Source organism: Arctopsyche grandis, chromosome 7, assembly GCF_051622035.1.
Source record: "Arctopsyche grandis isolate Sample6627 chromosome 7, ASM5162203v2, whole genome shotgun sequence".
NCBI lineage: Eukaryota > Metazoa > Arthropoda > Insecta > Trichoptera > Hydropsychidae > Arctopsyche > Arctopsyche grandis.
The window spans coordinates 3881644-3902319 of record NC_135361.1 but is presented as its reverse complement, the minus strand read 5'-3'; the positions used below and the strand labels follow the sequence as shown (position 1 = coordinate 3902319).

Below are 20676 nucleotides of genomic sequence, written 5' to 3'. Positions count from 1 at the left end.
TTCGGCTAGCATGAATTTTCTGATTGTTTCATGCATGCTTGCTTACACTGCTAGCCATAGTGTTGAATTAGGGTGACCTGTCATGGCACTATGGTATATATGAAAAAAAAATTGTATGTAGTGTGAAAATTAACGAACAGCTGATCTGCTTTAAAAAAAACGAAAACAGTAGTTTTTTTTATATTTCGTTGTTCTTCGGTGGGAAATTGAAATTATGTGCACTTTTCGTTTATCGCTACATCAATGTATTATTTATGAGACGTATTATAATACTCCTACATTATTTATTTTGAGTGAATAATTATTTTCAGTATATTATAATGTTACAAAAAATGAATATAGAATGTGTTTTTTACTGCAGTTTACATAAAAATATATATTTTGAATTCGCATAAATTAAGGTTATAGATTATAATCTAGCTAAATTGACTGACCTCTTGATTTTTTTTAACCAGGACAATACGGAATATTACTCCACTTTTCATCTAAGACGTCAATTCAATCCCTTCAATGACGTGTTGAGTAACTTACTTCACACTCTTAGTCTTGAAATAAAAATAAGTTTAAGTTTAAGGTCTACATTCATGAGTGCTAACTCGCTATGAAAATGTGGCTTATGACTTTGTTCACTTTAAAAACTGATTTAAACCAATGTTCGTATAAACGACTTTTAATGGGAGGAAAATTTCTTTCCGGCATTGATCCATTTTTAGGTTTAATTGAGAATACAAGATAAGTTTCTTCGTAGCTATACATGAGAAAGTATGGATATTATCCTTATTAGCTCCCACGGTTTTTTTCCACGGCACATTAGGCATTAAATCAGTATCTTCGAGAAGGATCATAAGATCAGTTACAAATACTTCTTGGATGTTAAAGGGAAGTATGGACAGATTAAATGTTGGGTTGAAGAGCTTTGCATCATCGTCAACATTTCCAACCTATTGTATCAAGAACGTCTGCTTTCAGCAACTCGTCTCTTGCAGGGGCTGTCCAGTTTCTCAGCACCTGGACCGGTTTGATTGTCGTGTTGAGCAATCAGTCAGCTTCATGAGATTCAACACAAGTTTGTTTGAATGAGATTAATGAATAATAATTTATTTTTCACATAATACTTAATCTATCATTGTTTATTGTTTTATGCATAATCTATATTATATATATGTATATAAAATTGAATATCTGTTTGTCTGTCTCGTATAGGTTCCTAAACGACTCAACCGATTACGATGGAACTTTCAGGATTTGTTGTATGCATGTCTGGTAAGCTTACTGTGAAAACGGGAAAAAACCTCTTAATAATAATATTCGTAATTACGATTTTACCGACGCGAACGTTTGAAGCAGCATTGTGTAGTCAAGGAAATGGGTTCGTTGGTAACCACGTCACCAGTTGGTTTATGACGACACGGCGTTGAAGATACGTTAGTTGTGCTCTAACTATCACTTGAAACGGGAACGGGAATTACATGCCTTATTCTGGCATTGCAACGCATGCCGGGTTCTGCTAGTTAATTACATATAAATAAATATAGATGTAGTTATTTCTTATACATTTTAAACCTCCACACTTGAATTAGTGGAATATATGTATGTATGTATGTACGTGGGATAGTAAATATTGTTCCCATTAAAACACTAATCAACCAGCAGCATAGCTCGGTCGTTAAGCTTCTGCTTAGCGTCGAGAGGCACCGGGTTCGATCCCATGAGCTGACCTCGAGTAAATGTGTAGTGCTGCTGGTCAGATCTGGATATTTGTGACTCCAGGTCGATCGTTTCCTATCAGAGTTTGCCAATTTTCTCTGATTTCATTGTTGAAACGATTCCCGGTAAAATTGGCTAAATATCCTTCCTACCTTAAAACGTTAAAACGAAATATACAATGTAATTTATGGATCTATTTTGCTTTTTCCATTTTTATTGCATCTAAATTTGTTTTATTTTGTTATATGGGGGGGGGGGGGGAGACAGATTTTTTTTAACCTTGGGTGGACCCCCTTTGACTTCTGGCAAGCACTGATTTCAGTCCCAGTCTGGCACTGCGTACAAGCATGGTGGGTCGGAAACGATTGATTAATGTACAATAAAATTTATGTACAATTCATAGATGTCTCGTCAATTTGCGAGTTTTTCAGTGTCTCGTAATTCAGCGACTTATAAAATAATAAAAAAAAAAATGCTGCAATGTTTGTAATCGGCCAGGAAGGCGCATTGGGGTTATCTTCCTGGTATATATGTAAAAAATAAATAAATAAATAATAAGGTACAATTATCAAATGCGTATGATGGATTTACTATTATTATATAAATATATATATCGTGTTTAATAATAACATGAATAAAATATTTCGGAAATATATACACATATAAAGGTTTGAAATCCCTGATGTATTTGAAGAGGTGAGAAATACATTAGCGAGGCGGCTTCCTATTGGTCGGTTTTGTTTAGCATTTGTTTCCTTGGCCCACGTGGAGCACGCTCTAGTTGCCTTTCACTCGCACCACAGCCACTGGCCATCGGTGTGTCCCTTTCCAAGATTCCGCTGCTTACTTTTGTAAGTGCGTACTTTTGGGCACTTGATAAATATTTTAATATGCCTGCCGCAGTATGTGAACTTATATCGGGGATCACTTATACACACTTATAAACTGTTGTTCAAACGAGTGGGATGCTTTACCACAGCGTTTGTAATAACCACTTTGCGACTGGTACTAGCAAAAAAATATTTTTTTTTAGGAACTAGGACTTTTTAAATTGATTATGAAACATCGCCGAGCGTGTTTTATTACTAATTAATTTGCCATGTGGGCAATTGTGGGTTTGTGATTCACGCACGTCAATTTTATTGACGAATACAATTTTCAAAAATAATATTTGTGGTAAATTAAATTAAAGTATTTTTTTTTTGCGTTTTGATTATGATAACAATACAAATTTTATCAGTATCGGAATGATTTTGATTAATCGTAAATTAAGCTTCTAATAAATATTCCGGCCATGTGTAGTTTCTATGAATGAATTTCTTTGTATTAAATATATTTTATTTGAAAATGAATTTACATGAAATGTTTCATACTTTAGTACCATCTATTGGGATGTTAGAAAAGCTGCATTACATTTTGTAAGTGCTTAGCACAACATTTCTGCAATAGAGGGCGCTAGTTATTATAACCGACGTTTCCTGAATGTATTGTAATTTATTTTATACGCAACTTATTTCAAAAGTTTAGACGCAGCGTGGCCAAATATTGAGGGTAAATTTTACGATGACAATTTGTATTAAACATCAATGCTTTTTTTACTAATTACTTACTTCTTCTTAGTTCGGAATCGATTTTTATTATCTAGACCTAGAGATCTCAGCAGAGCTTAGGGCCGGGCCGCACCGTGCAACTTTGTCGGCCGACTTGTTGCGCGACACGAAAAAATGTATGGAAATGTGTGCGACAAACAAGTTGACGAGTGTGGCATGTCCCATCTACCTGCATGCATTGGTCTGGTCGCCCTCAACCAAGTTGTTCGCGAGTTGAGCGGTGCGGCCTGGCCCTTACACTAGATCTCAGCAGAGCGTACCGTGCAACTTTGTCGGCCGACTAGTTGCGCGGCACGAAAAAATGTATGGAAATGTGTGCGAAAAAAGAGTTGACGGGTGTAGCATGTCTCATCTACCTACATGCATTGGTCTGGCCGCCCTCAACCAAGTCGCTCGCAAGTCGCATGCGGTGCGGCCCGGCCCTAAAGGACTATCCCATACACAGTGCCGGTTTTAGGGGGGGGGGGGGGTCGGGCGCCGAACGATGCGCCAAAGGCGCTTTAAAATTTAAAATTAGAGCGCCAAAAGCCATTCAAAATTTTAGATTAGAGTGCCAAAGGCGAAAGTTCTTTCTAAGAGTGTTTAGAAAAAATTGCCCGAGGGCGCCATCGGGTGTAAGGCCGGCACTGCCCATACACTTGTGCCATGAACGTCACATGTTTTCTATATGTTTAAAACTATCCAAAAATAACCACGTGCCACATTCACCGCTGTCTGATTTCGCCCTAAAGAAATTCACTGCCGTCCGTAAATAAGTTTTACTTAAAAAATCATTTCTTCAAAGTTTTGCGTTGCGTCTCCATAAGTGTCATCAATTTTCAAGCCTATGTATTTGCAACCTACATATATACATCAGTGGCGTATATTGGGTGTGTGCTAGGTGTGCGGCGCACACCCGTGAAAACCAAGTAGTATTTTAATACAAAATAATGTGTTGTTGTATAAGCAGGCATTGATGTGTATGGTGTATTTACCGCGTGCGCTAAATGTATGGTGTATGGTGTGGTGTGCAGTCTGCAGCGTGTTGTGTGATGTGTGTATGTAGTTTGTGCGCCGCGACGAGAGAATACCTATGCCGTGCAGCAAATTGGTGGGTTTGGTTGGAGTGTGCAGGCGGATATTCGCTTGTATAGGTTTGTTCGCGATATTAAGACGTACGGTGTGCTACGACTTCAGAGCACCGCGCACCGCACCGCACCACTCGGCAATTGACCGAATGCGATGCGGCACGTGGTCTCGTACTTTTTCGCACATTCGTATTTTTATGGTCATATTATTACCTCTAATAACTAATAATGGCTAACAGTGTTCAAGACATTTTAACTATTCCGTTTTCAAATAGAAGTTTTGAGATAAAATTAAAAATAATTAAAGATGGGAAACCGTGTCCGTCTCTTCCAAATTTATCCAGTTTGCATAAAGAAAAAACAAAAGTTTACACTAGACATTTTTGCGTTTCAAATTATAAAAAATTCGTATGGATTACAGGCTGTGAAATTCGATCCAAACTTTTCTGCTGGCCATGTTTATTGTTCTCCAAAGATATTAATGTGTGGAACAAAGAAGGATTTGCTGATCTCAACCATTTGACAGCAGCACTGAAGAAACACAAAGGATCGCAGGCACACGTTCAATCATTTCTTTCCATACAAATGTTTGGCAAACAACGAATCGACGTATTAATTGACAGTCAACGTAAAGCCGAAATAAGTCGACATAATGAACAAGTAAATAAAAATAGAGATGTTTTAAAACGAATTATTAACGCAATAATCTATCTAGGAAAACAAGAACTGTCCCTGCGAGGTCACGACGAGTCATGTAATTCCGTAAACAAAGGCAATTACATTGAATATCTAAATGCTCTTCGAGAATATGATTCTGTTTTAGATACTCTAAATACTGCTACTACCTTTCGTGGTACTTCTCCAAGTATACAAAATGACATAATCGAAGCAATCTCTCATGTTATTAAAGTTCATATAAAAAATGAAGTAGAGTCAGCAAGTTTTGTTGCTATTATTCTCGATGAAACTTCAGATATAATGACAAAATCACAGCTCTCAACAGTTTTACGTTTTGTATGTAAAGGCAATGTACATGAACGGTTTATTAGTTTTACAGACGTTAGTGCTGATAAAACATCTAATGGTCTATTCTAATGGTGAACATAGTTGAAGAATTTAAAATTCAAGACAAATTGGTTGGACAGACTTATGATGGAGCAAGTGTAATGAGTGGACACGTAAATGGTTTGCAATCCAAAGTCCTCAATGCTTATCCTTTTGCTCTTTTTACACACTGTTATGCTCATGTATTGAATTTAGTATTGCAGCAAGGTCTTTCTGATATTAAAGAAAGTAAATCATTTTTTCAAACTTTAAATGGATTGTCTACATACTTTTCAAAATCTTCCAAAAGAGTATTCGCTTTACAGGAATTTGTGACAAAAAGACTTCCCTCTGTAGCACCCACAAGGTGGAATTTTACATCTCGTTTAAGTAGCACAGTACAACAATACAGAAGTCAATTTACATATTTTTTTTCGACATGTTATAGAAAATTGTGAATTATGGGACACAGATACTGTTATAAAAGCACGAGGGTTTTTAGGCTTTTTAGAGGATTTTCAAACAATTAAACTTCTTCAATTTTTTTCAAAACTGTTTGGAATAACTGATGTTTTGTATAACATTCTTCAATCTAAATCTTCGGACGTTTTATATTGTTGTAAAAAAATTAATGATGTTTTGCAGCAACTGAAATACGAAAGGTATAATAATTTTGAAATGTTATGGAATAATTATTTAAATGAAAAAAATGATGATCATGATCGTGGCCACAAAGATTAAAAAATTATTCAGAAGTAGAAGATAAAACTTCATTTCGTCAATTATATTTCAAAATAGTTGATAGCATAATCGCACAAGTCGAATGTAGATATTCTTCACTTTCCAAATTAGAATATTTCCACCTTCTTTGTAATGATAAATATGACGAATATAAAGAAAATTTTCCAAATGTTTTAATTAATAAATTAAAAGATTTTTATGGATCACTGTTTGATTATATTCGATTGAAAAACGAACTCATTGTGCTATATTCCAGCTCTGAATTTTCAGAGAAACCTGTTCATGAATTAATACAATTCATGACAAAAAATAACCTCGAATCTGGTTTTAAAGAGGTGTTTAAGCTGGGAGAATTAATATTAACGATACCAAGCAGTACAGCTTCAGCAGAACGGTCTTTTTCGGCGCTGAAAAGAATAAAAACTTGCTATAGAGGTACGCAAGGTCAAGATAGATTATGTGGCCTTAGCTTAATTTCAATAGAAAAAAAGTTATTGGTGGAATTAAAACAGAAAGACACATTCTATGCAGACGTGATTGAAAAGTTTATGTCTCAGAAACGTCGCATTGAACTTATGTATAAATAACTAATAAATTAAACATTTTTGTAATGCAAAACGAGTATTTTTTTTTAATTGCTAATTTTATACCCTACGCCCTACGGCATACACAGCACACCCGGTATTAACACCCACCGTCCGCCACTGATATACATACATACATAAACAAAACGGAACGGAATCCTATCCGATTTTTATTTTTCTCAACATTGTTAAACGATCTTAGTCATTAAGAATCCCATTTATGGGTAAGCTGGACGAAGTATTTCGGCCACGGCTGACTTTCGTGTACGAGAACAGGACGCGATGATATTTGCACAGATTAAGTTCGATGAGGGAAATATCATCGACCTAGTTTCGTATGGTACAAGTCGTGGTATATCCCTACACGATATTTGCCAATCGAGTTTTCGTTAGTGTGACTTTTCGGCTACCAGATGTTCCGTTATAGAGATTTAAGTGACTTTGTGACGAGTACTTCGTGACCAGTAATCACCAAACCGCATTTGTCCTAGTTCGACGGAGGTATTTCGACCAAGGTTGACTTTCGTGTATTTATTTTATTTATTTATATATAATTTTAGCTATTAGCTAATTTACAAAAAAATACATTTCAATAACATATATCTAAAATTCTATATTTAACTTATATGTACTGTCCCTCACAGAGGTGTCTCCTCGCAAGAATGCATCCATGGTCTTAGAAGACCTGATGCACTCAGGGAGGGCGTTATACATTAGTACACCCCTGTGAAAGACACCCCCAGCTGTCTTTCTTTTTCTTACTCTACCTACAACTAAATTATTCTTATTTCTAGTGTAATGATTATGAATATCTCTATTTCTTATTCTATAATCTTTAAAATAATCGGGTAATAACTCATGATCTAACTTATAAACAAACGATAATGTGCTTAGCTTCAAACTATTATTAATACTCAACCATCCCAGTTCATGTAACATACTTCTAATACTTTTTAATCTTCTTCTTCTTCTAATGCCGAATCCGTATTCAGACGTAGACGACTACCATGGGCAGACATCGTTTATGGCCCGTGCGAATTCTTCCCTATCATGGGCAAGCCGAAATAGCTTTTCAAGACCGAGTCCCATCCATGACCTTATGGAGGATGAACGAATGAGACGACTGGCATGTTAATGCACGTGTTTATTATATGACAGCTGAAGTGGCATGTTAATGCACGTGTTTATTATAGACAGAGTGAGTAGTAGCTCTCCGAACCCAGCCGAGTTGGTTCCCACTCGCAGGAAGGCAACCAAACTCGACCATGTCGTATAAGCGAGCCGCCACATCACTCCCCCCCCAGCATCAGCGATACCAAAATTACAAAGAAACAAATTTTACAAAAGAAAAAAATTATTGTTACACAAAGAGAAAAAATTATTACGTGGGGAGAAAAAAAATTGTTGACGTGGGTCATCCGCTGTGTACATAGGTGTACCGCCCTGAATGGTCGGTAGATTCGAGGGCGGTGACGTCGCGAGCAGGACGGTGGGTGGTCCGATGGTCGCGCCGATGCGATGCGATGCTGCGGCGGCGCCGCTCTTCCGAGGCTGATGTCGGTTGGTGGGGCGGCGGGGGCGGCAGGGGCATCGATGTGGTTGATGATACTCCGAGCTGGACTGTGAGTCGTTGTGGCTCGTGGAGGTGTTGTAGCGCTACCGCCCGTCTCGGCGTGACGACGCTCGTGGAGACGGACGGGGCCTTGATGATGATGATGGTGCTGAGGTGGTGTGTGATGAATCTTGTGGTGCTGGATGACCGTTCTATGTGTAGTGGATCGCGCATGACTCCACATCCAGCTGTCAAGATCGTCGTCTCATTCGCTCCCCCATTTTTTAAAGCACCTGTCATCGACGTTGGCTGGACTCCAGTCGGTAGTTAGGTAGGTAGGTAGCCGTGTCTGCTCGTTTATTGTCACCCGCGGGCCGCGACGCGTGTTGATGGCGATGGGGGCGCGGCGGGTAGCTTCCCCGCCTGGCTCGGCGAGGCAGGGATGAGCGGCATGTTGAAATTGATCGAGGCTGCGTGGCTCGATGTCGGGGGTCACCAGTATGGAGGATGAACGAATGAGACGACTGGCATGTTAATGCACGTGTTTATTATATGACAGCTGAAGACAGAGTGAGTAGTAGCTCTCTGAACCCAGCCGAGTTGGTTCCCACTCGCAGGAAGGCAACCAAACTCGACCATGTCGTATAAGCGAGCCGCCACAACCTGATGTTCCGGAGCCAAGAGAGCTTCTTTCTCCCAAGCCACCGTTTGCCTTTTATTTTCCCTTCTATGATTGTTTGTAGAAGGCGATATTTGGGGCCGCGAATAATGTGGCCAAAGTATTCCATCCTACGGCGCTTCACCGTGTCAAGAAGCTCTCTCTTTTTATGAAGAAGCTGGAGGACTGTTTCGTTTCTTACATGCTCCTTCCATGAGATCTTTAGCATCCTCCGGTAACACCACATTTCAAAGGATTCTATCCTTTTCATGGATGCCACTAACTGTGTCCACGTTTCGCATCCGTACAGCAACACCGACCAAACATAGGAGTGCAGGACTCTTAAACGCAATTTCATAGACAACCTTCGACAACATAAAACATTTTTCATGCTGCCGAAGGCATTTCTTGCTATTTCGATCCTTCTTCAAAAAATCTACCAACATTCAAAATACCTCTCATATGAGAACAGGACGCGATGTCATTTGTACAGTTTGAGTTCGACGACGGGAAATATGTAGGCGATATCATCGACCTAGTTTCGCATGTGTACAAGTCGTGCTATATCCCTACACTCACATTCAAAATTGCACACGTTGCTCTAGTCTTCACTTTCTTCAAGTGTTGCGCGACAGTTTTTAGTGCGTATGGGGACTTGGAGATGGCGTGCAGTGGCGAAAAGGAAAGTGACACTAGCGTGCGTGTCGCTGACAGTTGGCGGAAGTGTGGGTCAGGGTGCGCGCTGGGACTGCGACTGCGACTGCGGCTGGTGATAGGCGATAGGTGATTGGCGATTGCGTTCGCCGGTCTTCGGTCGTCGATCGTCGATCGCCATGCGAGGAGCCCACTTCCGGTCGAGCCGCAGCGGCTTCCGCTCTACATCGATCACTTCCGCCCATCGCCGATATGTCGTGACCCGCTTCGGCTTCGGCTGCGGCCTTCTCGGCTGACGACCGCTCTGCCGACTCCGACTCCGACTCCGACTCCGACTCTCGCACACTTCCACACGCCGACGCACACTTCTACACGCCATAGTCGCCATACCAGACCACACCGCAAACCCATCGACGTCATCATCAGCACAACGAGACCATCGCAAACCCATCTCGTCTCATCATGGAGCCTCCTGACGCCGAGCAGAGAGCGGCGCGCACGCGCAAACTCTACCGGTTATTTATTCTAATCCTCTCCTTTATTTAGTTGCGACATTTTGCACACACGTCATCGTGACATTCTCGTGTTGCTTGTGTCATTTCGCAGCTGACTCTCGATTGGTCGGTTCTCACCATCGAATCTTCTTCTTGTTCACTTTTGCAGCCGTAATGCCACTAATGTCGACCATCTCGTATAGGTTATGCTGTGGTGCTATCCAGTTTCAGTAACAGTGGGTTTACAACAACGAAAATCTTTTCAAATGCATGTTATAGTTACGAAAACTGTTACACCGACGTTTCTAGACTATGTGCCGCCCTTAGGCAAAGTTCGAAAGATATTAATCAAACGAAAAAAAATCATTGTAATTATTACTAGTGGTGTCACCTAAAAAAATTTTTTTAATTATTAATATTTGTTAACCAATTAATCGCCAAACGCGCTTTTTCGTGTTTAACCCTTTGCCCGCGTCACCAAATTTAGCGAACATGCCCTGTACGCGGCTGCTTTTTTGCGGATTTTGTTATCGCGTTTTCGACTTTAAATGTAGGTTGTAATATTTTATAAATTATTTTAGCCTATATTGATTTTTTTTTGACTACTGCCATCTATTGAATTTGTTAAAGTATACATTTAGTAATATTTTCAACCAAGTTATAAAATTTAAACACAATAGACGGGTCTTATACAGGTTGGAACTTCCAAGACATCTATGCGTGTCTCACGCGCTGAGGGCGTGTTCGCTAGGACATGTATAGTAGTCGTACGCGGTGGAAAGGTTAAGACTATGATTCGAAATTAACAATATTTTTCCGTAGTTTGTTATGTATTCAAGAGGTAGTATCAAACGTTGACACAAAACACAAAATAATCGAATCGGTGTCTAAAAACGCGTGGCGATTAAGTTGTTAATTGTTATGACTGGACTGCGGATAGAGACCGTGCTTTTTCCAGGAATCGGGGCGGTTTGACCCTATTTACAAAGCTAGAGTAGAAAAAAAAAGCTTAGGTGAACCTTTAACAAAGCATTTACAAAAATTGAACAATAAACGGCGCGCTGTGGGTCCGGCCACTAGTTATGACCAGACTTCGGCGCTCGTATTCTATCTCCCAGGAAAGAGGGTCGATTACTATTGTCCTACAAAGCTAGAGAGCAAAAAAAAAGGTTGGCTATAGAAATTGACAATGGTGAACCCATTTTTTTTTTTGTCCGAATAGAAACCGACCGCCTATCCTTGGTTATGACTAGAGGTAGGATAGTCACAGTGCTATCCATTGTTCGGCAAACCTTTAACAATGCATTTACAACCTTTGAACAATACACGGCCCCCTCAGGCTCCGGTGACTAGTTATGATTTACGAGAGAGAAGCGCCAAAAGAGAAGCTAAGTTCACACGTTGTTTCTGGATTGCGTCTCCGTCCGACAGAATCAGTTAATCTTCTTACCTTAGATACATGCACTGATTTCTCAGGAATTTGAACGAAAGCCAATTATGGCTCATATTTGATGCTATATATATAGCTGGATCAGACGGATTTCGCGGTAGCTGTATATATACAGAAAGCTGTATATATACAGAAAGCTGTATATATACAGAAAGCTGTATATATACATAAAGCTGTATATATACTGAAAGCTGTATATATACGAAAATTGTAATGAGGCGTGTAGCCGCTCGAGGACTGTCATACAACGAATATGTCGATTAGCATTTTTCAATTTGAGCAATTTGTTGTCATCCCAAAAATGGTGTCACTCGGTGCAGATCGCACTCCCCGCACGGGCCTAGCGATAATAATATATTAAATTAATAATAATACTGAATATATTATATATTAAATTAATAATATATTATATTAAATTAATAATATATTATATTAAATTAATAATAATAAATTAATAATTAATATATTAAATTAATTAATAATTACTGGTAATAATATATTAAATTAAGGATTGCATTGCCGATAAATGCCAAAATTTTGACATTACCTGAATTTATTGTATCGCGAATAAAGTATATATCTATGTTTTATTTTTATTTCATAGAACATGGCTTTACAAATCGCTCCAAAGCGACGAGTGCACTTTAAATAGATGAATACAGTCAATACAATATAAAGCATTTTATACAATGCGAATTCATACAAACATCCACAGTGACATGTATGGAGAAATTTTTGCAGCATTTTATAATCAAATTGGCGAACCTCAAGACACTGAATAACTTGAGATTGGCAAGAGAGATAGGAAAGGAGATGCCAATTGTATAGGAACCGTTTCAATGAAAATCAGAATGGCAAATTCTGATAAGAAACGATCGACCTGGATTCACAAATCATGGTCTGGCCAGCAACGGAACTCTAGTGGGAATCGAACCTGCGACACTATGCTCGAAAGCATAATATGCCAACCACTAGTCCACTCCGCTGGTTACAGTCGAAGTGTATTTACAGTTGCAATATATTCCAATTGGCGTTTTAGATCACTCATATTCGTGTCAATTATATCTCTACTATACTAATTATAAGTCGTCAATTAATTGATGACTGTTGCCGAACCAAATTTCCATGTCTGAAGTTGACTTTCTGTCAACAAGAGGATTTACTAACATTCCAGGAAATACACGAACCAAAATAGAGCTTCATTTCATCTTTTTGCTTACAGAATTCTCGCTGGCAAGATTTCTCTCTTTCGGCATCTCTTTTGGTAGATGGTAGAGTGAAATCCGTCAACTGTTATAATTCAACAACTAAATCACTAAAATCATCGATTCAAATAGTATACTTTACAAACATGGACCTTTCAGTCTATTAGTCTATAGTCCATATTATCAGCACTAATAAGAACAATTTATTTCAATGTTGTTTTTAGTAGACTAGATTTGAAGAATTAATCAAAAATTATTAATAAAAACTTTTTTCATACTGAGAGGACAATAATTGGTGACAACAATTGTTGAGTGAATATTTATATGACTTGAATATTGCCAATTTTATGAGGGTTAGTTCTGTTTGACGGAACTTTTTACGTATATTTTATGAGTATGACCAGCAGTGTTTATCATATCTTGCTATGGTCAGTGTGGGTATGAGTTCGATTTACACTGGTTGCTGCTGGCCAGACCTTGGTTTGTGACCAGGTCAGTCGTTTCCTATCAGAGTTTGTCAATTTTTCTGATTTTCATTGAAACTCTCCCTGCAAAATTGGCTTTCCCTCCCCATTTCTCTCGCAAAATTTCGAGTTATTATGTTATATCTCAAGGTTCGCCGGGTTTCTCTTCATAGATGTCTCTGTGGATGATTATTGTATCGGTATAAAAATTCGTATTGTTGTATAAATATGTGTTAATCGTATTGTATACGATGTTTGCAATGCATATTGCTATGAATTATGTAATAATTATGTATATAATTGGTGTTTATTGATCTGTACAGTACACTCGTTGCATCGGAGCGATCTGTAATGTCGAGTTTACATACATTGATTGATTGAATAAAATAAAATGAAGTTTGTCATTTTGTAATAAGTAGCTCGGTGGTTGCGTTGATTGTTAACCACAGAGAGGTTCCCAAGTTCAAGTCCTAGTTTGACTGAAGAGAATTTTTAGTATATCTGCAGTGCTGCAGGTCATACTTGGGTATTTGTGACTCCAAGTCGATCGTTTCCTATCAGAGTTTGCCAATTTATCTGATTGTGGCTCGATGCGTGCTGTGTGCAGATGTCCTTGTCTTCAGGTCAAGTGTCGTAGTTGCATGATGACATCGCGTCTGGATTTCGTTCAAGTCCTAGTGTGACAGAAGAGAATTTTTTTCGGAGTATATCTGCAGTGCTGCAGGTCATACTTGGGTATTTGTGACTCCAAATCGATCGTTTCCTATCAGAGTTTGCCAATTTATCTGATTTCATGGTTGAAATGGTTCCTCGTCAAATCGGCAAAATCATACTATTTGTCACCACTATTTTAATATGATTAAAAAAGTTTCTTTAATCTCTTCAAGTTTTTTTTATAATTGTTTTATGTATATGCTTACTATTCAAATACAAATTAACATATTTCTTATCGAAATTCATTTCAGATACATAAGTGAAGCGATTAGGAAAGTGGACGAGGGTACCAGCCGTTCCAAGACTGTGCTAGATTTGTTCACGTCTTCGCTTGAAATCCACCGGCAAAAGTTGAGAGAAAACTGCGAAAAGTTGATATTCGCCGACCCGTTACTCTACGGTCGAAAAGCCCAAGAACTGCTCTGGCGGAAGGGCTATTACGAGGTGGTGTCGGCCGCCAAGAGACTGCGTGCTAACAACACCACTCACGACGAACTTGTCTTGTCCCACATCCACTCGGGCATCGGCCACTATCACAACCTGATATCCAGAATACAGATCGAGATGAATGTGGACATGATCGACTTGCTAGACTACCCGTTGATGGACGTCGAGCTGAAGTCCGACGACTCGAAAACCGCCAAACACATAGAATCGATCAAATGGGCGAGGTCTTCCATTCAAATCTGCTTGGTTTATTTGGGCGACTTGAGCCGGTACAAAACCGAATACGAAGACAATCACGACAACTCAATGTCGGTCAGATACTATCTTCAAGCGTCCGGTGTCGACCCCAAAGCCGGCATGCCATTCAATCAATTGGGAACTCTTTATACGGGAAAACATCACTGTCTCGATTCCGTTCGCTATTATATCGTTTGCCTGTCTTGTGAAAATCCGTTTGACGGTGCCGAAGGAAATCTGACTAGGATTTTCGATAAAAATAATAAATACTTGGAGTTTGTATCTTCGAAGCAGAACGACGGATTTGATCAGCAGGAGTCTGTAAAGAATTTCGTTTGTAAATTTATTTCCCTCGTCGATTGCTGGTTCAATGAGAAAGACTCGGCAAATTTGAATGACATGTGTACGAGTACCCTGTATGAGCTGAAAGAGTGTTTGCAATACACTCAATCGAGTAAACCCGATAAGAATATGTGCCATGCTGATTATGTGAAGCTTATTAGGCAGCAAGAGCTCAGCCCCGATTATTTGAGTTGTAAAATTATTAACAAAATAGTTTTGATAATTTTGCTATGTATGGATAAGTTGCAGAGGGAAAAATCTTCTCAGTTGTTTTCGTTGAAGGCTTTCGCTTTAGCCATGCTCTCGCAATTATTGCAGAAATTGCTTTTAAATTTGACCGATATTGGTTTCGAGGTGCAATCGCCCGAAGAGATCATCGAAGAGCGCAAAGAGAAGATGAAGAATTATAAAAATATGAAGAATTCAATCAAGGACAGTCCACAGAATGGCCACGAGACAGTTTTAGACGAGGTTGATGAAAAAGTCGACGAAGATACGAGCATCGTCGAATTGCCGAACTTGGATGAAAACGAAATCATTAAAGAAGCGTCCGAAGAGCAGACGTCCGAGTTGAAAGACGATGAAAATAAAATAATCGACAATAAATCTATAGAAAATGATAAAATTTTGAAAGCAAAAGCAAAGAAGAGTGTTTTGAAAAGGCGAAGGAGACGCCGTTTCAATTCTATCGACAGCGGTGATGATTCCGATTTTGACGTATCGACCGACGGCAGTGATCCTGAAGATAATAAATTGGAAGATGTCGGATCCGAGTCTGAGAATGACGGAAGCGACGATTCATTCTATACGTATACATCTTCGGAGGAAGACAACGACGAAGCGCCTAACAATCAGGACGAAATCGCCAAAGATAAAATCAATTCAACGACGAGCAGTGAAAACGAAAACGGCTTCACCAGTCACGAGAATATATTTCAAGATAGTAATCTGTCGTCCGGCAACGAGAACGTTTCTGATGCCAATTATAATAAAAAGACGGAGAACAACATCGAGCACGAAAGCTGTGATAGTCCAGATAAAAAAGTATTTAGCGAGGAGTTGCTAAGAGAGTTCTTAGAGAATGATAATCTTTTGGTTGCTGTGAAGATTTTTCTCAGTTGGCTGCATTCCGAGGCCGAGTTCTTGATTTCGTGCCGCTTTAACGGTCGAGCTTTGTTCCAAACCTTGGTTGACATCCTCAACATTGTCAACAGGCAAATTTTTCCAAGATTGGCCCGCAATTCTTACAATGCCGACCAACAGTATCATCTGTCGCTGCATCCGTTCCACGAAGTTATCCTCACGTTGAAGTATAAATATAAAACTATGCCGTTGCCTGAAGATTACGATATGAAGTCGACGGAACTGTTCAAAACCGGACTGAAGGATGTGAATTGGCTCGCACACAGAAGTATCAACCTGTCGCTTTGCGAAAACAGCGCCATACGATTCTTGAGGTTGATCGACTTTGGGGTTTTCATCGTCAAGTTGAAAATTGGCATCATATTCAACAGGCGGTTGAAAATGTACACCTTCAAAAGAAATAAGATGAGCAAACGCAATTTGCCGGGCGCGAAAAAATTCAACAAGGAACCGAGGCATATACAATCCAAGACTTTGGTAAGATTTTGTTGTTTAATAGTTTTCCAAAATTTAAGAACTAGTCGATCTGGAACTAGATTTGTAATTCTTCATTTTCTGATGTAAACTATTTCAAATGTGATCTAATCAAGGACGAATTAATTGATCTTGAGACAAAAAACTTCTTGTAAAGTCTACTAAAAAGGTCACGAATTTCTTGATATTAACCCTTTGCCCGTGGCAATAAATATAGCGAACAAGCCCTGTACGCGGCGGCACCTTTTTGGCGAATTTGGCAATCGAGTTTTCGACCTTAAATACAGATTTTAATATTTACTCAAGTAAACAGATATGCTAATTAACACATAAAGTATTGTTTTAAACAATAAAATACATAATATATCTCATAGTTTTGGCTTAATTGTCAAATAATCATTCTTCATACAATTGAGACGTATTGTCGCCATTGTTCAACAGACGTGACGTCACATAAACGAGGTTTTAGTATGGTTCCACAATAAACTAATTTTGACTGGTATATATTCATTTTAAGCAAATTGAATAGATGGCATTCAACTCTCAGTAATATATTCAACCAATTTTGAACCTTAAAACAGTTGAAATAGGCGCATGTAAGGCTCAAAATCCCGTGCAAAGTTCAGAAATTCTATGGAAGACAGCCGCGCTACAGACTTGTCGCGCAAAGCTTCCATAGAAGACGGCCACGGGCAAACGATTAATGGCTTTGTTTTATTTTATATTTTAGAAACAATCTTCTGAACAGAATGTAAGCATTGGATCTCAATCTGAAGGACTCATGCGAAATTTGGGAAAACTGTGGCTGTCGGCCCAAGTTCGGGAATTAGAGAGTGAAGTACGTGCCGGTCGACATCAACACGGATTACCAGCTTACGTGGTAGTCGATGCCGAAGCTCTCAGCAAACACACTTACCTTGTAAAACGATTAGTCTCTTCGAAGAAGCTGATCGTCCTTATACCGACCATAGGTTTGTTGATTTTGTTTGTTTGTTTACATTGGTTTATTTAAACGAGTAAGTGTTAATGTCACGTTTAATGTTTTAGTTTTACAATTAATGGACGAACTAAAAAAGGAATCGGGCGGAGCACGGAGTGCTATTCGTTGGCTGGAATTTCAACTTAGAAATGGCTCTCGCTTTTTACGCACCCAGCGCTCTACTGAAAACGTATCCATTCCGAACATCAAATATCCTAAAAAGATGCCCAGGGAGATGCACAATTTCGTCCAAATTATGGAGTTTTGTTATTTCTTCATATCGCAAGAAAACAACCCCGCGCCGAAAGATTCGTCCGAGAACGAGAATCTATCGAATTCGACTGTCGACGCCGAGTCGGGCAGTGTCGAATCGGAATCGGTGGAAAATCTCAAAAGCAAATCATCAGACGCCGACTATAGCAATATATTGGTTTTACTGACCGGTTCGAAGCAGTCGGAGATGCCGGAGAGTAACGAGGTGACTTGCATAGGTCTGGCGAAGGTCGCCGGAGTCCCCATCGAGAACATTCAAGACTTCTGTATGAAAATGAAGAACCTGTTCGGCAAGAGTGGCAAAAACAGATGACAAGCAAAAGTCGACTGCTTCACGCAGACTGTGAAAGTTAACCAAACATGACAGCTTCCAAACGGTACGCATTAAACGGATCTCCACGCACGGCATTGACACTTTCGAGTGGGAACGATCAAAGGCTCACACGAGAAAGCGGTGCCCGGTGCCAAGCGGTGCCTCGAGCTCGATGCCAATGGAAATTCACGGTTCAACAATGGAAGTTCCACTTTGTAACCAGTGGGTTGTGCTTGTTACATTTATTAATTTTACTTGTTTTATTCTTCTTTCTCTCATATCACAAAATGTGTCGTCTTTCATTTACTATATATATATGGACTAGTTAGCCGCTTCTATTGGAAATGTTATTTACATACATATTTCGTTTTACTTTTTTGTTTACGTTGTCTTTGTGTAATACATAGAAGCATTTACTGTGGTATAATGTCTTATAAATGTTTGAAATCGAATATATATATTATATTTGTCAATCGACATGAAAATAAAATTGTACGCAATCAACGGCATCTTTACATTTATAACATCACATCATCCTTTGAATGCTGACCAACGCCGATCGGCGATTTGCCAACAAATCCATGAGCCTGAGTTAAAATCTGACGTAGCGAAAAGGGAAAAAACGATAAGAACAGTGTGGACGGTAATTGGATTATTAGTCACATTGTGATGGTCACAAAGACAATTTTTGCTATGAAAACCGCGAATGCAGAATATTTGGCACTCGAACTTTCGTTAGTATGATAGTTAGCGTTAGTATGATGGACTTTTCGGCTGCTAGATGTTCCGTTATAGAGGTTTTAGTGACTTTTGGGGGAGCGCTTTGTGACCAATGTGGCAATGTGGACAATAGACGACACCGAGAAAGATTATGGAGTATTTTCAAACGTGTCTATTACGATTATTTTTCACCATCGTAATGGCGGACTTGATTTTCATGTATATATTGATGACCAAGTCGAGCAAAATGGCAAAGTTTGAAAACGATCGGATAAAGACCCAAATTTCGTCAGAAGAAATCAGACGTAAAAATAGAAAGCGAAGTAAGAAGAGGCTAGTAATTAGTAAAAACGCCGATAGGCGTTGTATTTTGAGCATGTACCGAGTAAACGAGAATACTACCCGGTAGCATTGAATATGGGTGGTGTAATCCGTGTCAATGTTTATGAAGACTGGTTTATATGGGAATTTCTGAATTTATAACCATAGCAGAATTTCTCGATGGAAATCCCTAACTGCTGAGTATTTTAGATTGTGGCTTGGCGTTTAGGTTGTGAGCATTACATTTTAACAACAATAAAGAAGACGGAACTAGTTTTGTAAAAATACATTCATTAACAGACTTCTTTTGATTATTTTATATTGTTGCAAGATATATTAGAGAGTCTAAACACACCTTTACAAAACTTGAAATCCTCGGCGGTAGTTATTTAGGGTTTATTTGGATTAGCTACAATTTTTATACCTGCTTTCTATTGGATTTCTAAATAATTCTAGTTGGAAATGTTGGCGAAATTTTCAGCGTGGCGGGCTTTCAACAGAAAAGACGTCAGCACTCTAAGGGTTTAACCATAGTTTTCAAGGGGGTACTTACCTACCTACCTAGTATATATTAGGGGGACCGAAAAGTAATCAAAAGTTTTCGACAAGCTTTCGCAGTCAGTTTGTGTCGAGACATGGTCCAGTAAACACTTGAATTTTTTTATTATGTTGAAGTTATTGTGTTTAAAAAAAATTATTTCTACCTGAGGAAGGATGTCGAGACCAATAATAGAGGAAGGTCACTTTATTTATATGCATTTTATGCTGTTTATATTATACCAAGTAATGAAGACAAACGAAGCAGTGAAAAAAATCACCGATACTTTCAGAGATATTCTGAAACTAAACAAGTGTCATTGGTGGTATAAATAATTTAAAAATTGGAATAGGGACATCAAGGAGATCGCATGAAAAGAAAAGCTCAAAAATTGGATGATGGTATCCCGACGTCAATGGTGGAATCAGATCCTCGTCAAACCATCGAGAAATTATCGTTGAAGATTGGCTATGGTTCAGGATCATCTTCGTTGCATAGGAAAATTGCACAAGCAGGGAATTTGGGAATATTTTTTTGATTACTTTTCAGTCCCCCTAATACATATATATGTATATACAAAATGAAATCATAATCAGACGATAGGTAGGTATGAGCCAATATCTTGGTTAAAGAATGTTCAACAGTGATACGGCCTCAGCACCCGGGTACTACTCCGAGCAGCCGTAGACAGAGTACGGATGGGAAGTCTAGTTCCCGATGTTCTAGGAGGACAGGGCACATGAAGAAGAAGATATTTACATGAAATGAGGGAAAGGTATTTAAAGTTCAGACTAATTGTCTGATGTTCATCGCCAGTTCTACTATTTACTGGTTGTTAGGTTAGTCGTTGCTGGCAGTACCCACGTTCAATGTTAGCCTTACTCTCGATGATCCTGGAGACGAGCTCCATCATCCGGTGGAGCTATATCACGAAGCAAGCTGCTT

General features: G+C 38.9%; 3 protein-coding genes across 3 annotated transcripts in view; 2 read left to right on the top strand and 1 right to left on the bottom strand.

Moving 5' to 3' along the window:
- The first annotated feature begins 4385 nt into the window (after nt 1-4385).
- On the top strand, nt 4386-6783 carry LOC143914959 (zinc finger MYM-type protein 1-like). The gene is made up of 2 exons (XM_077435394.1): nt 4386-4450; nt 4806-6783. Exons 1-2 carry the CDS (start codon nt 4390-4392, stop codon nt 5477-5479), a joined length of 735 nt encoding a protein of 244 aa, XP_077291520.1. The 5' UTR covers nt 4386-4389; the 3' UTR covers nt 5480-6783.
- Nucleotides 6784-9603: 2820 nt separating this feature from the next.
- On the top strand, nt 9604-19495 carry Smg5 (Smg5 nonsense mediated mRNA decay factor). The gene is made up of 4 exons (XM_077435388.1): nt 9604-10132; nt 14196-16590; nt 17318-17558; nt 17635-19495. Exons 1-4 carry the CDS (start codon nt 10080-10082, stop codon nt 18150-18152), a joined length of 3207 nt encoding a protein of 1068 aa, XP_077291514.1. The 5' UTR covers nt 9604-10079; the 3' UTR covers nt 18153-19495.
- LOC143914729 (uncharacterized) overlaps nt 9694-20676 on the bottom strand; it is a 202877-nt gene continuing 191894 nt past the window's right edge. Inside the window, exon 2 of the mRNA XM_077435033.1 lies at nt 9694-10489. Within this exon, the coding sequence (XP_077291159.1) occupies nt 9694-10068 (375 nt within the window). The 5' untranslated portion in view covers nt 10069-10489. The remainder of the gene's footprint in view (nt 10490-20676) is intronic.